Source organism: Eschscholzia californica, unplaced genomic scaffold, assembly GCF_041429995.1.
Source record: "Eschscholzia californica isolate CP2 unplaced genomic scaffold, dmEscCali1.0.p SCAF_4, whole genome shotgun sequence".
Lineage (NCBI taxonomy): Eukaryota > Viridiplantae > Streptophyta > Magnoliopsida > Ranunculales > Papaveraceae > Eschscholzia > Eschscholzia californica.
In genome coordinates this window covers 31,598,578-31,618,025 of record NW_028238461.1, presented here as the reverse complement: position 1 = coordinate 31,618,025, position 19,448 = coordinate 31,598,578, and the positions used below count along the sequence as shown (strand labels likewise).

At 39.1% G+C, this 19,448-nt stretch overlaps 1 protein-coding gene across 1 annotated transcript in view; it reads right to left on the bottom strand.

Moving 5' to 3' along the window:
- Positions 1 to 2,492, bottom strand: part of LOC147544142 (uncharacterized) — a 100,824-nt gene extending 98,332 nt beyond the window's left edge. Inside the window, exon 1 of the mRNA XM_086636457.1 lies at positions 611 to 2,492. Within this exon, the coding sequence (XP_086492583.1) occupies positions 1,456 to 2,139 (684 nt within the window). The 5' untranslated portion in view covers positions 2,140 to 2,492 and the 3' untranslated portion in view covers positions 611 to 1,455. The remainder of the gene's footprint in view (positions 1 to 610) is intronic.
- Between the last annotated feature and the right edge of the window lie 16,956 nt (positions 2,493 to 19,448).

The following is a 19,448-nucleotide window of genomic DNA, read 5'->3' as shown; positions in this document are numbered from 1 at the left end:
TGAGCTCTAATGAATATTGCGAGGTTGAGTAGCTCTTCACTCTACTCGGAGTTAGCGCAGAAGAGATCACTCAAAGCAAAAAAAGAAAGGCTCAGAATCTCACATGGGTTAAGTCTCCACTAATGATCAATTAAGTTCTCTGAGAAAAGTCTACTCTTCACCTATCTAACACTCACATGGCTAGTGCACAGACAACTTCAAGACTCGAAATTCATGGAAAGACCTTTAGCAAACGGATAGTACAACCAACTAGACTCTATGACCATTAACAAGCAAAAACAACTAGACTCACATTTTCAATCCAAAAATTTAAAATTTTGAAAAATTTTGAACCCTTTTGAATTTTTGAAATAAGGACTTAGCAAAAAAATTAATTCCCCTATCCCCAAACTTAAACCGAACATTGTCCTCAATGTTCTGAAGACTATGCAAAAAATAACAGGGTGAAGGGAGAGATATTACCCGATTCAGCGTCCTCTGCATGGGTTGCCTCCCAGAAAGCGCTAAGTTTAACGTCTTCAGCCAGACTAAACAGATGGTTCGAAAAATAGAAAAAATTATACTTACTGGATTACAAATATGTGATTAACTGTAAACCAATAATCGATACATCTGTGGGTCCACCCAAAACACAAAGTTTTCAGTGAACGATAGTCTCACATTTTCGTAACTTGGTGATAGTGTAAGTGAGACTATCAAGAAAGAAGGGAAATCCCCAAACTTAGACGACAATAAGGTCGTTAAGTTTGGCACCGCACTAGAGAGAGTACAGACCGGATAGAGTGGGTCTTCATATGGATGATCGACAGAGGGAGTGAATGCTTCAAAATCTACACATGGTTTTGAGGGACAAAATACAAAGCAATCTAGAAGACTATCAATGACACCCGGACTTAAACTAGGGTTCTCTAAAACAGGTACTTCGGGTTCCTTCAATGGAGAAACCCTACTATCAGACTCACAATCCCTAGAAGTCGAGTTAGATAGTCCTTCTATAATTTCTTTTATCATGTTATCATCGGTGTCCCTAAAGAATTCTAAATCTTCGCCTAAATCAGGCGAGTCAATCCTCTCATTTAGCAAATTGGTCAACCATGATCCATCATCCTCAGTTGAGTCAAACGACTTCAAATCATCTTCAACTCTAGTGAACTCTTCATTATGGTCTGAATGTATTTCAAGTTCGATACAATGAGAGGATATCTCAATATCGGGCTCCATCGTTTCTGAGATTTTAGTCTCAATAACGATGTTGTCGGGAGAACTATACTCTTCTAAAATTGTATCCTCGTCATCATAGTACACAGGACACTGTGGACCGTACTCTACATTCTCATGGTGATCTTCTTCTATAATACTAGTTGTTATTTCTCGTAGAGCTCTATAGGTATTGTCATTCTTTTCTTCTAAAGTCTGACAAAACTCGAACGTACTCTTTTGAAGATCACTAACAGTTTAGGTCAATGAAGATGATGCTATAGATGGAGAGTCAACCTTTTCACCGTTATCCCATTGAGGTTGAGACACGTGTGGAGCAGAAGATTCTCCATTAATCCTCCTTAGCGCACTCATAGACTCTTCATGAACCTTCTTTAACATATTCATAGTTTCGGCCAACGAAGATGATGCTAAAGATGGAGAGTCAACCTTTTCACCGTTATCCCATTGAGGTTGAGACACGTGTGGAGCAGAAGATTCTCCATTAATCCTCCTTAGTGTACTCATAGACTCTTCATGAACCTTCTTTAACATACTCATAGTTTCGGCCAACGAAGGTGATGCTAAAGATGAAGGATCAATAGTTTCACCGTTATCCCATTGAGGTTGAGATACGTGTGAAGCATAAAATTCTTCGTTATAATGCATGTAAGAGTCATTAGTTTCAATGTTTTCCCATTGAGGTTGGGACACATTTGGAGCATAAGACTCTCTACTATAATGCATGTAAGATGATCTGTCAGGATATCTATAATATGGTTCATAACCTTCTTGAGGTTGGTAATAATCCCTACGACCATCATTATGCACATTGTCTTTAGGATGACTACTACTATTCTGCCTATTTGCTAAATACCACCATGGTAGATTTGAAGAACTCTCGTCCCTTCTGCCATTATGTTGGGACCACGATCTATCCATTTCTCATCAAATTTTTTTTTTTTTTTTTTTTTTTTTAAATCGAAAACCGAGGAATCACTACGAAGACCCTAGAGGAACGCAAACACAATCAGTCTGACTCCACCAAGCAACCTAAACAAAATCTAGACGAAAGACAAGTTGGTCAGATTTCCCTTAAAAATCTAGACAGCTCCTACTTCGTTACACAGCTTGAACTATAATGTTTATGAGGGTTACTCCATCCAAGTACTACGATCAAACAACTCTTGGAGACGACCAACGATAAACGTTGTGATAGCCGTCCAACCTGGTAACGTTTCCTCTTCTCGAGGCGACCTTATAAAGAGTTGAGTGAACTTTCCCTTTAGGAATGCCTAAATAAAAATCGAGTCCCCGAATTGTTTCAATGATCCTATGAGCTCGATACCCTAAGGCCAATGTCTAAACCAGATTTTAATTTAAGTGAGGTTTGGGATTCGCAATGTTGTTTCCTAAATGGGCAAGAGATCGGTGATGAAATCCGACTCCTATCTTGTAATGGGGTTTGTGCCCTTACTAAAGACGATTAAACTAAGCAGTTCGTCAAATCAATTAGGCACACAAAACACATACAAGGACCCACTTACAGGGGATTCGTGGGTGGTCAAAGAAATTACCTCCCGTTCAAGACGGGCGATGACCTTTGTAGACGACCCGGTCCACTCTTCCCTTAAGTGTCCGAACCCGAGGCTTCGTTTGATTTTCGGTTACAATTTACAAGCCCTCTAATTTAGGGTCAAAACTTTAATCCAAAAAAAATAAAATTAAGAAAGTCTAAAGTCTCTCTCTCACCAAAAATAAAATAAAAAATAAAAATGTAAATGTCTTCTTTTCGACTCCTCCTCCTTGTTTGCGCCTTCTCTTTCGCTCCTTAATGCCCTAAACACCAAAAATAGAGAAGCAAGTCAAAGTGGCCAAAAATAAAAGCTTACCAAAAATAAAAACTTTCCAAGATTAGAACAAATTTAAAACTAGTCCCCGGCAGCGGCGCCAAAAACTTGATGGGCCTAGAAAGGTTCCTAAATAGGTCTACACCCGCAAGTGCACGAGTGTCAAGTTGTAATAAATTCCGGTAAGACCGGTTCGTTCCTCAGAGACTAGTTAAGCTTATTCTAAAACTAGGAAGTAATAAGATTTTTCAAATGTTTTGATTTTGGTTTTGGTTTTAAAATAAAATATATAAAATATTAAAACAAATAAAAAGATGAACTCAAATGGGGGAGATGTCTAGGATTTTGGGATCCATCTTAACACGTATTAACAATGACCTCATCATGCTTATCTTTTCGTATCACTCAAGTTTCGTTAACCTATCATACCGAACCCCAGAAAATATTCTAGTTAAAGCCGACTAACCCTAAAGTTTAAACTCAAGGTATCGAAATGTCGAACTCGCAACTATTATCTATCAATTAGTAAGCATGACTCATTAAAGAACTTAACCTAAACATAAGCCATCAAATCAAAAGCATAGGTAATGAAGAAATATTCGAATATTCGAAACTCTGAAATTCTTATAACGTTCGAAGCATTAAGATATTAAGCATAAAAATATATCATCGAAAATAATATGTTAAAACTTCATCCAAAACCTTCGACTAAGAGTTTTAGCTAATCATGATCAAGATTAAAATTAAATAGGAGATAAAAGAGAAGAATCACTAAACTTTTTCTCACTTAGAACTGTTTTGCCTCTGTAAAGCAAACGCTCCCCTGGAGAAAATGATTTTCCAACTACGTCAGAAAACTATTTTCCAGTAATACCTCCAGACCAAACAGAACCTTCTCCTTCAAAAGCAAAATTCTTCTCTCTACTGTTATCCTCTTTCTCTCTCACAAATCAAAAAGATAATAGTTGATTCTCTGTTTTTAGCTCAAACAAGATAACAGAGAAGATGAGATGAAGATGATGATCCGAATAAGAGGATGTATAAAAATTCTTGATAATTATTGATTGCTTTTCTTAAATAACAATTGATCAAAACTCCATGTTTTCTCTCCTTCTCTTTCTGTTGTTTCTCACTTTATCTCACTCTACAATTTCTCTCTTTTCACTCTCACAAGAAAAGAAGAAGAAGATGAATAATATGAAAGTGTTTCCCCAATTACAAAGAAGAGAATGATGAATAAAATTGATAAAATTCAGCTCTGTTTTCTATGTTGTTCTTCTTCTCCTCTCTCTCTCTTTCTAGATATTCATGCAGCTCAGAGAAGAAGATGAACTGCAAGAACAATGGAGCACTCTGTTTTGTCTCCCCAACCGAGATGCCTCATTCCCTCTTCTCCTCTCTGTCTTTAAACCCAGAGAAGAAGAAAAAAACCGAATCAGTTCTCTCCCTCTCTCTCTCTACTGTCATTTGCCATAAATTTCCTTCTTAGAAGATCTTCTCTGTTATTTCCTTCTCGGTTCTTCATCTAAGAACAGCAACCCAATCTACAAAGATCTCTTTCTCTGTCTTCTATAGAATCCAGCAATGCCTTATTGCGACGTCACTTTCTCTCACTATTGGTATTTCACGATCTTCTCTCTATCTCTCAATATTTTTATTTCTATATAGTTTGAAGATGAGAGAGAAATAAAGAGAAGATTGATTTGTTTCCCTAAATCATGGAATCAGCCAAATGAGGAGTTCACGTGTGGTGGACTGCTTGCTGGTTAGAGATGTTCGGCTGTGTCGCGAGGCTACCGAGATTACACGAGATGAAGTATAGAGCCGTTGGATGCTAGTTCTCGTTTTTTGTCCGTCAGATCCCGGAGGTCTACGGTAATATCGTGCTTCCAGTTACACTAAGCGTAGGCTGGCTTAAAAATCCTGAGAGACGTCCAAATATGCTCGACTATGTCCCGTGGAGCTTTGGAGCCGTGCGATCCAGTCCCTTCTTGCGCGCCACGTGTCGCTGAAAATCCAAGTTGATTTGATTTTGATCGAAACTTTGACTTAAGCTTACTCGCTCATCCGAACTCCGATTCGACTTCCCTTTTCGCCCACGAGTTCGTCATGAACTCTAGTTTCATCCGAGTATCAATATTTGCCAAAATTCTCAGAGTACCAAATGACCAAAATTCCCTCAACACTTCTTTCTCTCTATTTTATCTAATTTTCCCGTTGAACTCCGTAAAAGACACCTGAGTAAGAGAAACAACCAATTTATCAGAGTAACGGCTCGAATTGGACTAACTCGCCCGAGTTAAGAGATTCAAATGGGACATTTTTATGTCTCATGATTGCCCCTAACCGGGTGTGATCCGGGCACCCACCCAGTGGGTTTTGCACTTTTCCAGGTTCCTTTTCCGAGCCCGATTGTTTCTATCTTTTGGAACTATCAGACTAGATCATATCCATCTATAGGCAAGCTCCCACGAGTCAACTCTGTCCGATCAAGCTATCTCTCTTTGGTGTAACCCGTTGTAGGATCCAGTCTATGTAGCCGCGGATTACCAAAGTGATCCGACGATCGTAAGCGGCTTCTAGCTAAGCATTACGATAGATGATCTTCCGGATAAAGTCATCGTTATCCTAACTGACAAATTGTACGCATTGCCATCTTGGTCGAAGGACACTCCTTCCAAAGGACATTTCCTTCAGACCAAAGGACTATATCCTTCAATGACTTGGTACGTTTCCGATACAACTCTATTCCCTCCTTAATATCTTCTTTTGTCGAGATGATCCTTTGATCTTCTTCTTCCAGTATAAATAGTTTCCTTTAGGTTTGAGTTTCTTTCAAGAACATTTTTTTCGAATTGTTTTTTTTCTTCTCGATATTTCTTTTTACCTTCTGATTCTTGGTGAGTTTGTGATGAGGCCCTTATTTGAGTTTTGGCTTGACGCCTCTTCGAGTGATTTTTCCCGTGAAGGGAATGGTAAAAGGTGGATTCTCCAACAATGAGATTGGTAACACAGGGTGCCATTGGGGGTTTTTCCGCCGGAGGAAGGTGGTTTGAGACGCCGATTTGGGTTCCGCCACCGGAAGGGGGTGATTCGAGTGGTAGAAAATTCTTTCCTCAGTTTGGTTTCTTCATGAAGTCTGGTCGATTGATTTCTTCGGAGCCATAAGATTTGGTTGAATCTTCTGAGGTATCTTCTCTTCCTGCAACTCAGATTCCTTTATCTTTTTCTTTGTTCTTCTTCTTTTCCTATTTGATTGTTTTCAAGAAATGTGGTCGGATCTTTCTCTTTTGTCTCTTGCAATTTCTTCTGTAATAGACCTAAGCGGATGCATCTATTTTGATGTCCTTAATTGTAACTTTTTATGTAATACATTTTCTTGAGAATGAATAAAAGATGTGGTGGTTGCTTTTAATTATTGCTTAATTATCTTGTCGGTGCCTCTTCGTTGATCCACGCGGGGGCTCAACTGTTTAACTTACCTTAATTGCTTCATTAAGACTCTTCGGTCGCAACGCCTATTCGCTCCGACTTCTCAACTGTCTATTCTATGAATACTTTCTGAATGAGGAAATTGATTATGTCTTTCTTCATGGCTTGTTTAGTAGTTCGTGGGACACTTCCTAAAGGAGACATTGGAGTAGTCTATTAAATGACTCTAGACGGTCCTGACTTCTTTATTTGACGTCTGTGTATAGAAATCAGAGGTGAAGGTTTCGTTAGAGTTCTTCGCCTAGGTGACTTAACTGAATTTGGGAGTTTGGAGATGCTTCTTTCAACTGATCCTTTCTATCCTCAGGTTCATTCGTGAGGGGTACCCTGAGCGACTCTCGGCCTATGTTTTTAAGACGATGGAGTATCTTGTTCGTCGAAGAAAGGTGGTCAGCTTCTGCCTGTAATGTTATGCGTCTCACTGAGTTTTGTCAATCTTTTAGCTATTCTCCCTTCTTAGGGGCGTGGGTGAGGGGGTGCGACCGCACAGGGGCCCCTCACCCCTTGGGCCCCCTTTTCGGTAATGGTAAGGACAAAAAGCATCATACCGAAAACTGTAATTTTAAAACAATTGTTGTCAATGTGGTAGGGAAGTGGGTTGAGCGCACCTAAAGTCTCTAGTTCAAATATCTCTACCCACCTTAATTATTTATTTTTGTCTCATATTTCATCTTTGGGCACTCCATGTTGTTGGGCAGGTCCTTAGTACTAGATTAACCTAGTATATTCTTAGGGTAGCCTTCCGATATGCAAACAATTATTTTTTTATTTTGAAATATATATTTCTTTCTTTATTTCTTTGTATTCATTCGTACAAATAATGTCTTTTTTATTTTTATATCTCTTTTAATCACATATTTATTTTGTTATTCGAATGCTTCTTAAAATTCATAATTTTTCCAATCAAATTATTGTTACCGCCTATTGTAGCAATCTGGCAAGGAATTGTATGGTTGATACATAACTACATTATAATAATTAAATTTTTTAAAATAAATGCAAATAATACATTTATGCATAAATTCTTGCATAACACCTTTTTGTATGATGTCGTTAAAGATATTATCGTCAAACTATTTCGTAACTTAAATATCACATGTTTCGATTTTTTTCATGTTATTTTGTCAAGGGCCCCAATCAAAATTTTGCACCGGGCCCCGAAATCTCAGCCACGCCATTGTCCTTCTTCCCCTCTGTCATCTTCTTCTTTTTCGAATATGTAATTACTTCTTGCGACTTTAATGAACAGTTTGTGTTGATGTTGACATGATTTTTGCTTTCTTCTTCCTTGTTGTTTGTTTTCTGCATGCGAACTAATGCTACAAAAATATGGTTTAGCGTAATTATGCATGAACTAATCTTACTAATGCTTATGCTCAATCTTACAAATTTTCGGGGAAGTTCCCCCTCTGTCGATTTCCTGCAAAACAAAGACTTAATTAGACCTATAGAATGTTTCAGAGTGATTGTGTCGCTTAGGGTTGGGGAACGGAGCTCCATGCTTGTAGCCGGGGCTTATTCAGCCTTGGACTTGTTCGTATTCTTGATGAAGTTAGACAGGGCTCCCCCTTATTCTTTGATATTTGAATAAGACTCCTCCTTGGCTTGAGTTTCGGCTATGGCTCCCTTTTAACCTCTGGTTGTCTCTTTTGTTACCATGGTTGATCGCTTGTTCGGGCAAAGTTAGTTTTGACTAGGATTTCTCCTTGACCTTTGATCGTCGCTTTCACTAACAGGGTTGGTTGCTCGCTTGAATGAGGCAAGTTTTCACTAGGATTTCTCCTTGATCCGTAGTCATCGCTTTCTCTAACAGGGTTGGTTGCTCGCTTGAGCGCGACAAGGTTTGACTAGGCTTTCTCCTTGACCCCTGGTCATTACTTTCCCTTACAAGGTTGGTTGGTTGGTTGAGTGAGGCGATTTTTGACTAAGACTTCTCCTTAACCCATGTTCATCGCTTTCGCTAACAGGGTTGGTTATTCACTTGAGCGAGCCAAGGTTTGACTAGGACTTCTCTATAACCCCTAGTCGTCGCTTTCACTACCAGGGTTGATTGCTCGCTTGAACAAGGCAAGTTTTGACTACTACTTCTCCTTAACCCCTGGTCGTCGCTTTCGCTAATAGGGTTGGTTGGTTGCTTGACTGAGGTAAGTTTTGACTAGGGATTTTCCTTAACCCTTGGCCGTCACTATCACTACCAGGCCGATTGCTCGCTTGAGCGAGGCAAGTTTTCTGTGACTTATCCTTGACAATTTTTAGCAAAACTTTTCTTATTGCGGAATAATTCTCCGAGTTAATAAAAAATCTTTGCGTAGGCGGATGATGTGACATGAAAATGTCACATTTGGAAAGCCTAACTTAAACTAATTAGTCCATTTCGAGTATTATAAATAATATTTTATGTACTTTTCTTGTTAGGTATCATATTTGGAGATAAACATGTAAATCGGAATAAAGGGAACGAATTGTCAATATCATTTCATGTGCCCAAAATGAGAGAAAAATATTTCAAGCAAAACAAATTACAAGTAGAGGCAATGACGAGTCCGACGGTGAAAACGGAAGTCAATTCCGAGTTCGGACGGGGAAATTATAAAAGAAAGAAGTACGAGGGTATTTTAGTCCTTTGTGAGAATTTGAAGATGTGGAGATAAGGATGAAGGCACCCCTTGATTTCTAAATGACAATCAAAGCTCAAGCCCATGACAAAGAAGAAACACGAAAGAAGAAAAGAAAAATGGAGATGAAGGCACCCTCTTTAATTAAGCCCAAAGACATTTTGGTAAAGTGATTTTTTGGGTAGAGAAAGAAAAGACCAGCTGATTTCTCATCATGATCATCAACTAACTAGGGTTTGGGGAGTGTTCTTGGTGGGAGTTAGAGAGAGAGAGGCAAGAAGAGGAAGGGAAGAAGAGAAGAAAGGAAGAAAGGAGAAGAAGAAAGGAGACAAGAAGGGAGCTTGGCCGACCAAGCATAGCTTGGCCGAGCTGCTGTTCCGGCAGAGCTACTACTGGTCGGACAACAGCTTTCCCCCGAGTCTCTTGGCCAGAAACAAGCTAGCTTGGTCCGGCCAAACCACCCCCCTTCAAACCCTTTCTTCTAGCCTTATTTTCCTTTGTTTTCTTCAACTTTTCTTCAAGTTTTCTTCATCTTTCTACCACCATTTCTTCTTGAATCTTCTTGTTTTCTTATAGATCTAGGTTTCTAGAGTGAGAAAGGGTTGATTTGTTGAGTTTTGAGTTAGATTTTACTTGCTTTTGATTCCAATTTTTAGAGAGAGAAAGCTTCTTTGAAGCTTCTATGGAGTTTGTTTAAAATGAGGAAGAAGATGAAGATTCATGGGGCAAACAAGATTTCTGCCAGGGGGAGTTAATATTTCACTTATAATGGGACCCACATTTCTGCTACAGGGAGATAGGCTGCACCTATATGATTTATCTTGCGATCAACCATAGCATGCAATCAAATCGAAAGGGGGATTCTCAAACTCTAGCTATTTAATTTTCTTCTTTCACTTGCTTTTAATGTATAATAACTCCATGGTTAGCTAATTATGTTGAGTCGAGGTTAAGGGATGATGTATTTCGGTTAAACGACTATATATATATATATATATATATATATGTTCGAATATTTGATAATAAATTGATGCTCCTTTTATTCGATTATTTATTTCAATCGTATTTTCATGTGTTTTGTCATGCACCTCACATAATTAATAGATGAAGCGAAGTGATCGATATCGATCGTTGTTTAGATCAACTTTCATGGGATATGTCATGCATCTTCCACAGTTAGGCGACTAGACGACACTCTCGATGACTCGGTATTAACCAACTAAGACGTTTGTTTGATTAAGTATGATCAATGGATTTACATAGTGCTTATAGACATCTATCTTTGGAGTCGAGCTAGATTTAGTATTGATTCGTTCGATCGCACCATACATAGACGTAGGATCGTCATAATAGATTCTCGGACACTCGACACCTCTCTCACCCAACTCTCTTACTCGACCCTATTCTCAACTCCTCTCTTGCCCTCTTACTTAGATCATCTAGTTAATTTTACTTGCTTTCGTTCTCTTATTGCTTATTTAATCAAAACCCCTCATTTATCTTTGTTCCTTTTCCTTTTAGTCTAAGATAGTGAGTGACTCGTGGACCGGTGGGCTAGACTCTCCCGATACCCGGACTACCAACCTATCCTTGGATCGACTTCGGTTTTACCGGTTACTACTTGATACCTCCGCTTAGGTGTGCAACCTTTTCGGGTGCATCAGTGAATATGCGTGTAGCCCCTCTATTCCCCCCCCCCCCCTCTTTTTATTTGATGAATTTTGCGAAGTGTCTGGGCAGCCTCGTCTTTTCTTGTGAAGGCTAGCTTGAGGTACTCTGCATTTCATGGGTGTGTGAGGATTTGTCTTGATGTGTTTTCTAACATGAATGTTCTTGGACGTACTACCTTCACTATTTATAGGGCACTTCCTAGGCCGGGAAGACTTTTGTTGTCGAGGGTTTTTTGACGAATTGGGAGTTTCTCTAGACCACATCCCCTATGTCAAACTTTCTCTCCTTCATATAAGATTTGTGTTTTTTTTACCATTATGTCCTTGGAGGTTAGGTTTGTAATCTTTGCCTGGTCTCGGACTTCCTCAATCAGGTCTAGATGTTCTCTCATGAGTTTTTCCTTCTTTTCAGAATCGAAATATTTTACTCTTAGGCTAGATTTTCCAATTTCAACTGGCAATACGGCTTCTATGTCGTACACCATTCTGAAAGGCGTTTCTCTAGTGGCCCTTCGCAGTGTGATGCGGTGTGCCCACAATACGTTAGTGAGTTCATCCACCCAGTTATTGTTATTGTCATATTTAGTCTTAATGTACTTTACAAGAGTTTTGTTAGTTACCTCGACTTGACCATTTTCTGCCAGGTGTGTCGGGCGACGTAAGAGGTCTGATTTCATACTCCGTAAAAAACTCCTTCATTGCGTCGTTGTTGAACTGGGACCCGTTGTCCATGATCAGGACTCTCCGGACTCCGATCCGAGTAAGAATCTGGTTCCACAAGACTTTTAAGATGTATTTCGTTTTGGTTCGCGTTAGTGTTGCCGCTTCAACCCATTTGGTGAAGTGATCTACGAATACTAGTAGCATGTTCTGAAGGGACCCACTAAGTCAATCCCCCATTGCTCGAAGGGGCAAGGGCTCAACATTGAAGTTAGTTCTTTAGGATGCTTGCTGTAATCGTTGGTTTGCTTTTGAGAAGGTTCATAGTACTCAACGAGGGATAGTTGTCGCTAAGCATGTCAATGGATATCCGAATATTCAACATCTGATCCGCATCCGTGTTCGAATTTTAAAAAATATCCAAAATTTCGGATATCGGATACAGATTCGGATATTGTTTATAGAATATCTGCTTATCGGATATGGATACACCAATATCCGATCCGATAAATATCCATATCCGATAAGTAATATAAAACAATAATGAAAATAGATATTAGTATTAATATATAAACTATATGGTTGAGATTCATTATTTAGAATTAATGGTTTAAAATTTAAACTTAAAATATAAAATTTTGTTTCGGATATCTGATATTATCCGATATCTATTAATATTATCAGATTCGAATTTGGATATTGGTATATGATAGCAGTCAGATAATTATCGAACATCGGATAGCTTATCTAATATCGGAAACAGATATTCCTATATCTAATCCGATAAACTTACGTTTACAGGCCTAGTTGTCGCTGTAATGTTCTCAGGCCGACATGAGTTTTTGTCAGACCTTCATGCATTTCCCTTATCACGTATTTCTGTTCGTCCTCCGCCAGACAATGCGGCAAGGGGGTGTACGAAAGACTTCATGTACACCGAGCATGGTGTACATTGGGGCGTTGTGTTTGATTCTTCTTGCCTCATTAGGGTGTTCGGGCAGTTTTCCGGTTTGGAAGTATTCGATGTGTGGTTTCATCCAAGTGTCGGCATGGGATATTCTGATAAATAATACCTCTGCTGCCCTGTCAATGTTTTTCTTTTCCAAGCGAGTCACTGTATACTTGTACGTTTGTGGCCTTCGCTCTTCAGGCCATCCAGAACCCTTCATATTCTGCTTCGTTATTAGCAACCAAAACTTCGAATGTTGTGGCTTGGAATGTTTTTTCTCCTTCCGGGCTGACCAGGATGGCCCCCGCCCCCTTCTGAGCTTCGCTCGAAGCTCCGTCCACCAAGAGAGTCCAAACTAGCTCGGGGTCGAACTCCCTCATTGCAACGGAGCATTCGAACACGAAGTCTGCCAGAGCTTGTCCCTTTATGGTGCTCTTTGATATATACTTTATATCGAACTCATTGAGCTCGACAACTGACTTCACCAATTGTTCAGATAGATCTATCTTTTGTAGTACGTTTTTTAGGGGTTGATCTGTCTGTACAACCATCGTGTGTGCTGGAAAATATGTCCGCAATTTTCTGCTCGCTAAGACAAACGCGTAGGCTACTTTCTCCACCATGGGGTAGTTCAGCTCTGCTCCGGATAGTACTTTGCTGACAAAGTATACGTGGTGCATCACCTCATTGATCGTCTTTATAATTGTTGCAGACACAACTTCTTTTGAAACGGACAAATAGATTATCAATTTGTCTTCCAGATTAGGGCTGACCAGCAAAGGCAGAGTCATTAGGTGTGACTTCAGGTCTTGAAAAGCTTGCTCCGCTTCTGCCGTCTACTCAAATTGCGACATCTTCCCGACTTTTCTCTTCACAATCATGTTGTCGACGTAGCACTCTATCGTCTTCCCGAGTTGTTCTTCGAAGATTTTGCTGACCAATCGCTGATATGTTGCTCCGACGTTCTTCAGGCCGAAAGGCATTTGCTGATAACAATACAACCCCCGATCGATTAGGAAGGCGGTATGTTCTTGGTCATCCATTGCATCTCTATCTGATGGGATGCACCCCAAAAGGTTGCACACCCAAACGGAGGTATGCCAAGTAATACTTGGCAAAACCGAGGTCGATCCATAGGGATAGGGAGGTAAATCGGATATCAAAGGGTCTTATCCACCGGTCTAGATATCAAAAGCTAACTTAGGCTAAAATGGAAAGGAACAAGGTGAAAGAGGGATTTTTATCGAATACGCAAGACAAGAAGAAAGCAAGTAAAACTAAATTAAATAATCTAAGTAAAATAGCGAAAGATTCAAGAGAAAAGTTGGAGGTACAAGAGTCGAGAGATAAACAAGTGAGAGAGGTGTCGAAGTGCGAGAATCCGTAATGATAAACTTACAACTACGTGTGGTCAGATCTAATGTGTCAAAGTAAAATCGGTGTTCGACTCCTAAGATAGATATCTCTAAATACTACGTATATCCGGAGATCATACGTAGTCAAATAAACGTCCCAAGTTATGATGATGTCGAAAAATGTCACCTCTGGTTATCAGTCTAGTAATTGAGACCTTGATGTTGGATTGTCCAATTGATTGATACTCCGTTTGGATGAAAGATATTGCCTCCTTTGATTCCTGCTCCCAAAAACTTGGGGGGAACCTGCAAAGAGTTCGGAAACCGCTCTGACGCTCAAGACAGATAGATTGCCCTTTGTAGTTAAATTTCGAGTATTGAATGATCCTTGTGGAACATAATGAGCTTACCTTGAAGAAAGTGATTAGGTGCCCTTTTATAGGCTACTTTGGGACCAATGATGGGCCTAGAAAGTTTGCTAAATAGGTCACCACCCGCAAGTATACGGGTGTCAAGTGATAGTTCTCCGGTAAGACCGGTTCGTTCCTCAGAGACTAAGTGAAATCTATTCTAAATCCTATAACTAATAGGTTTCTTTTGAAATTGATTTTTGTGACGAGATGATGAAAATAGCAAACTTGAGTAAAACAATAAAAATATCATTATGGAGAGACACTTGTGAGGAGAAAACCTAGGGTTTCGGAATCCACCTTAACATGCATAAATTATGACCTATTCACTCATATCTTTCTAATAACTCAAGATTTCATAACCTCGAAAGATAATTTCTAATTAAAATCAAATACACAATCACAAACTCCTTGAATCAATTACTAACTCACAATGACTATCTATCAACTAATAAGTATGAACTATTAAGGGTAAACAACCCAAATATAATACATCAAATCTGAAGCATAGATAGTAAAGCAAAAGATCGTAACTTGAATACTAGAAGATTAATAGATCATACGATTAGGCTCCTCAAAGATAATCATGTGATAACAAGGCCATTTTTCATGCATATCAAAATATCATCCTAACCCTAAATTAGATAAGTTAGCTACTCATAACTAAAGAGATCATAATCATGGTGGGATAAATGAGAAATAATAACATTAAAGAAAGAAAAAGAATCGGAGAAGAAAACACCTTTTTTCTCGCAAATTTCCTTCTGTGCAGCCAAGCAGACCCTTAGGGAAAATAATTTTCTCGTCTTCCCGGAAACGATTTCCTGTTGAGAAAATTATTTTCCTCGACTGGTTTTTCTCTCTCTACTGTTTTCTCTTTATTTCTCACTCTAAACTTTATCTTTATCTCTCTAAACAATAATATAGCTCTCTCTTTCTCTCTCTAACAGAAACAAGAAAGAAAGAAGAAGAAAAAGATGATTTCAATGGATTTTATAAATAATTAAAACTCTTTCTCTCTCTACAAAACATTAACCTCTCTCTCTCTTAACTCTTTCTATTTATCCTTTTCTCTCTCACAAAGAGAAGGATTAGAAGAAGAAGAAGAAAAATAAATAAAACTCTAAACTTTCAAAAATTCTCTTTCTCTCTCTAGCTCGGTTTTGAGCTTTAATGGCCGAGCTCCCCTTGTAAGTCGTCGAGATCCCTGTTTTAAACCGTGATGAGATGATTAATGGTCCTCACCAAACCCAGCTCCAAAACCTACCTCCCTCCACAAAATGTCTCTCTTACTGTTTATAAGAAACCGAGAGTTTTCAACTTTCCTTCTCTCTCTCGATTTTTTGAAAACTTTCTATAACTCTTTCCCTCTCGATTATCTTCTTTCCATTCCTGTCTTCATTTCCTTTCTTCTCCCAATCTATTAATCTCTTTTTCCTTCTCTGTCTCTATATGCTTTTTATGTCTCCTCTCAGTTATAAGAGAGAGGAGATAATAGAGACGAGAGAGAAAGAACAGCTGAGAGAGAGATGAGAAACGTTCCAGATGATGCCATGCTTTTAATCCGACCAATAGATTTGAACGGATGCTTGTATGTACGCGGTAATACCATGTGTGCGTGTACACGGGATTAAGTTCCAAAGGAAACCCGAACTGCTGTCCCATTTAGCCCGAATTTGTACCACACCCGCATAACTACCGTCCATCTCTGTTCTCTGCACCCGCCACGTGGTGTTGTTGACCTTTGGTCACTTGATTTTCGCCCCGTCTTTGACTTGGTCTATTTCCCTGATCCGGACTCCGATTCCACTTCCGCTTTCGCCGATAGATTCGTATTGGATTCTACTTTCACATGAGCACTAATATTGACCAGAATACCGTTGTCATTAAAATGACCAACATGCCCCTTAAGTATGTCTTTATCACGATGTTTTTGCATCGAACTACGTAAATGAGATCTTAGAAAGAAAATCAAACAAATTATCAGAGTAACCGCTCGAACTGGACTAACTAACCCGAGTTAAGAGATTCAGATGGGACATTTTCATGTCTCATCAAACATCCCCAAACTTAGATTTTGCTAGTCCTCGAGCAAAACAGAAAAATAAAACCAAGCCCAGTTCACCACTTTCGTAGGTAATCACGATTGCACTTAGCACGTGCAACAAGCCGTTAAACCTCTAAGTTACCCTAGAGGACGAGTTTTGTCACGTGAGGGTTTCCAGTGAATATACCCACAAAATTCAACAATCTCAAAAATGCATAAGGGTCTAATTATGATATGGACTTAAAAATGTTTATCCGGTAAACTTTCGAAAGTTAATAGAAATGAAATCCAAACCAACCAAACCATACAAAAGCTAAAATTCCCTTCACTACTAATCAAGACCTAAAGTGCACATGATCAGCCAATATGAGTATCATTTCGGTTCCAAACAGACAAGACCTCGATTACCTTCTCAATATATTTCGCCTCGACTACTGCCTCACGGTCATACACTCAAAATATAAGTCACTCAGAAATGGTTCACTCAATGTGCAAGTATGAGTATGAAGGAAAACTCAACACATTACAAAAGACGGACTTAATTTTTGGTAAACGACGACTGATCTCATAGAAAGAAAACAACCACTAATACGAAATGGGGAAGCTAACCAACTCTTCTCACCTGATCTACTTTCTAACAATGCTTCCGAGAGGTCGATAGACACTAAGGATGAACTAGAACTCCTGAGAACTCGACGTCTTCAAATCTTCAAGAATTTCTTCGAAGGATAAACACTTAAGCTAAACAAACACACTTTTCTTTCTTTTTCTATTTCTATTTTTTTTTCTTTTTTCCTTTTTTTCACTTTTGGTAATACAACTCAAAATACACAACTTACTTTCTCAACAATTTCCTTGGGTATAATTTTCTCCACTTTGCTTCATGTCTTATTCTCAGGGTTCTAAATGATGGATGAGATCTATTTTCCTCTAGTTGACATTGCTTTCAAGTTTCTCAGACTACAAGAGAAGGGTTTACTTCCTGATGACATCCCTAGTGGTTGTAAAATTTGAACTCAAGAGATCAACTGAGCTCTAATGAATATTGCGAGGTTGAGTAGCTCTTCATTCTACTCGGAGTTATCACAGAAGAGATCACTCAAAACAAAAGGAAAGGCTCAGAATCTCACATAGGTTAAGTCTCCACTCACGATCAATTAAGTTCTCTCAGAAAAGTCAACTCTTTCCCTATCTAACACTCACGTGGTTAGTGCACAACAACTCCAAGACTCGAAATTCGTGGAAAAACTTTCAGCAAAAGCATAGTACGACCAACTAGACTCTATAACTATTAACAAGCAAAAACAACTAGACTCGCCTTTTCAATCCAAAAATTAAAAATTTTGAACCCTTTTGAATTTTTGAAATAAGGACTAAAAATTCAATCCCCTATCCCCAAACTTAAACCGAACATTGTCCTCAATGTTCTGAAGACTATGCAAAAAATAAAAGGTGAAGGGAAAGATATTACCTGATTCCAACGTCCTAACCGTGGGTTGCCTCCCAAAAAGCGCTAAGTTTAACGTCTTCAGCCAGACGATACAGATGTTTCAACAATCCTTAAGTAGCATCTCCATAAACCAATAAGCGAAACATCTGAGGATCTACACAAGACACGAAGTGATTAGTGAATGATAGTCTCACACTTGTGCAAATATGTTGCAGTACCCGTGAGACTATCGTGATCAGGTAAGATTCCCCAAACTTAGACGACAATAAAGTCGTTAAGTTTGGCCATGGACTAGAAAGAGTATAGTCCTCGTAGAAAGGATCTAGGTATGGAGGAGAAACCAAGTGAGGTATTGCACAAACTTCTAAACATGCTCCCGAGGGATACGATACAAGAGGATCTAGAGGACTATCAAATACACCCAGAGTTAAACAAGAGTTTTCTAAAACAGGTACACGGAGTTCTTCCAAAGGAATCACTCGGTTACCAGACTCAAGCTCTACCAAAGTTGGTTCAGATCAACCCTCTATAATTTGTTTGATTATGATGTCATTAGTGTCCTTAAAGAACTCCAGGTCCTTGACTAAGTCAAGCGAGTCATCATTCTCATTTACTAGATTGAGCAGCCAAGATTCATCATCATCTTTTATGGTGGGTCCATAGCTCAGTGGTAGAGCATACGATGGAAGTGGTGACTCTAAGGTTGGCAAAGTAATCGGCTCATACACTAACAAGGAGGTAGACTCTGACATGTTATCTATCTCATTAATACTACCCTCCTCATCTAAGCATAAAAGTGCCAATAGAGTTTCTAAAGGATCTCTCGACTGAGTTGTTGGTAATGCATCTTGAACTAATAATTCTACCAAGTTCAACCCACTGAACTCATCTATGTCATCAGGGTGAAGTCCCGCATTAAAAATATTCATCTCCACCGTCATATTTCCAAATGACAATCTTAAAAGACCACTTTTACAGTATATGACAGCATTTGATGTAGCTAAAAATGGTCGACCCAAAATGACAGGTATTTGACTTTGGGTATCATGAACTGGTTCAGTATCTAAGATGATGAAATCTATAGGAAAGATAAACTCACCAACTTTTATCAAAACATCCTCTACTATGCCACGTGGTCGCTTAATAGACCGATCTGCCAACTGAAGAACTACTGAAGTAGGTTTTATTTCTCCTAAACCTAATTGTAAGTACACAGAGTAAGGAAGAAGGTTGACACTGGCACCTAGATCTAACAAAGCTCGCTCGATCTTATGGTCCCCTATAGTGCAAGGTAATGTAGGACTTCCTGGATCTTTGTACTTAGGTGGAAGGTTTTGTTGGATGATAAAACTCACTTGTTGAGTCAAGAAGACCTTCTTATGCACATTCATCTTACGCTTTCTAGTACATAGGTCTTTAAGGAACTTAGCGTAAGCTGGGATCTGTTTAATTGCATCTAGTAATGGAATATTAATGTTGACTTGTTTAAATATTTCCATTATCTCCTCGAACTGAGACTTCTTCTTTGGCTCTACGAGACGCTGAGGATATGGGGCTCTAGGAATGTAAGGCTCAGGCACTACAGGTGGTTCCTCAGACTCAGGAGCCTTCTCGGGCTCATCACTAGAAGGCTCATCACTAGAGACTCTGGTTGGCATTGAAGAGGGTTCATGATCTCTTTCACTATCTTCGGGAACTCCTACCTTATTATCAACTACCCTACCACTTCTAAGGGTGGTTACTGCATTGGCCT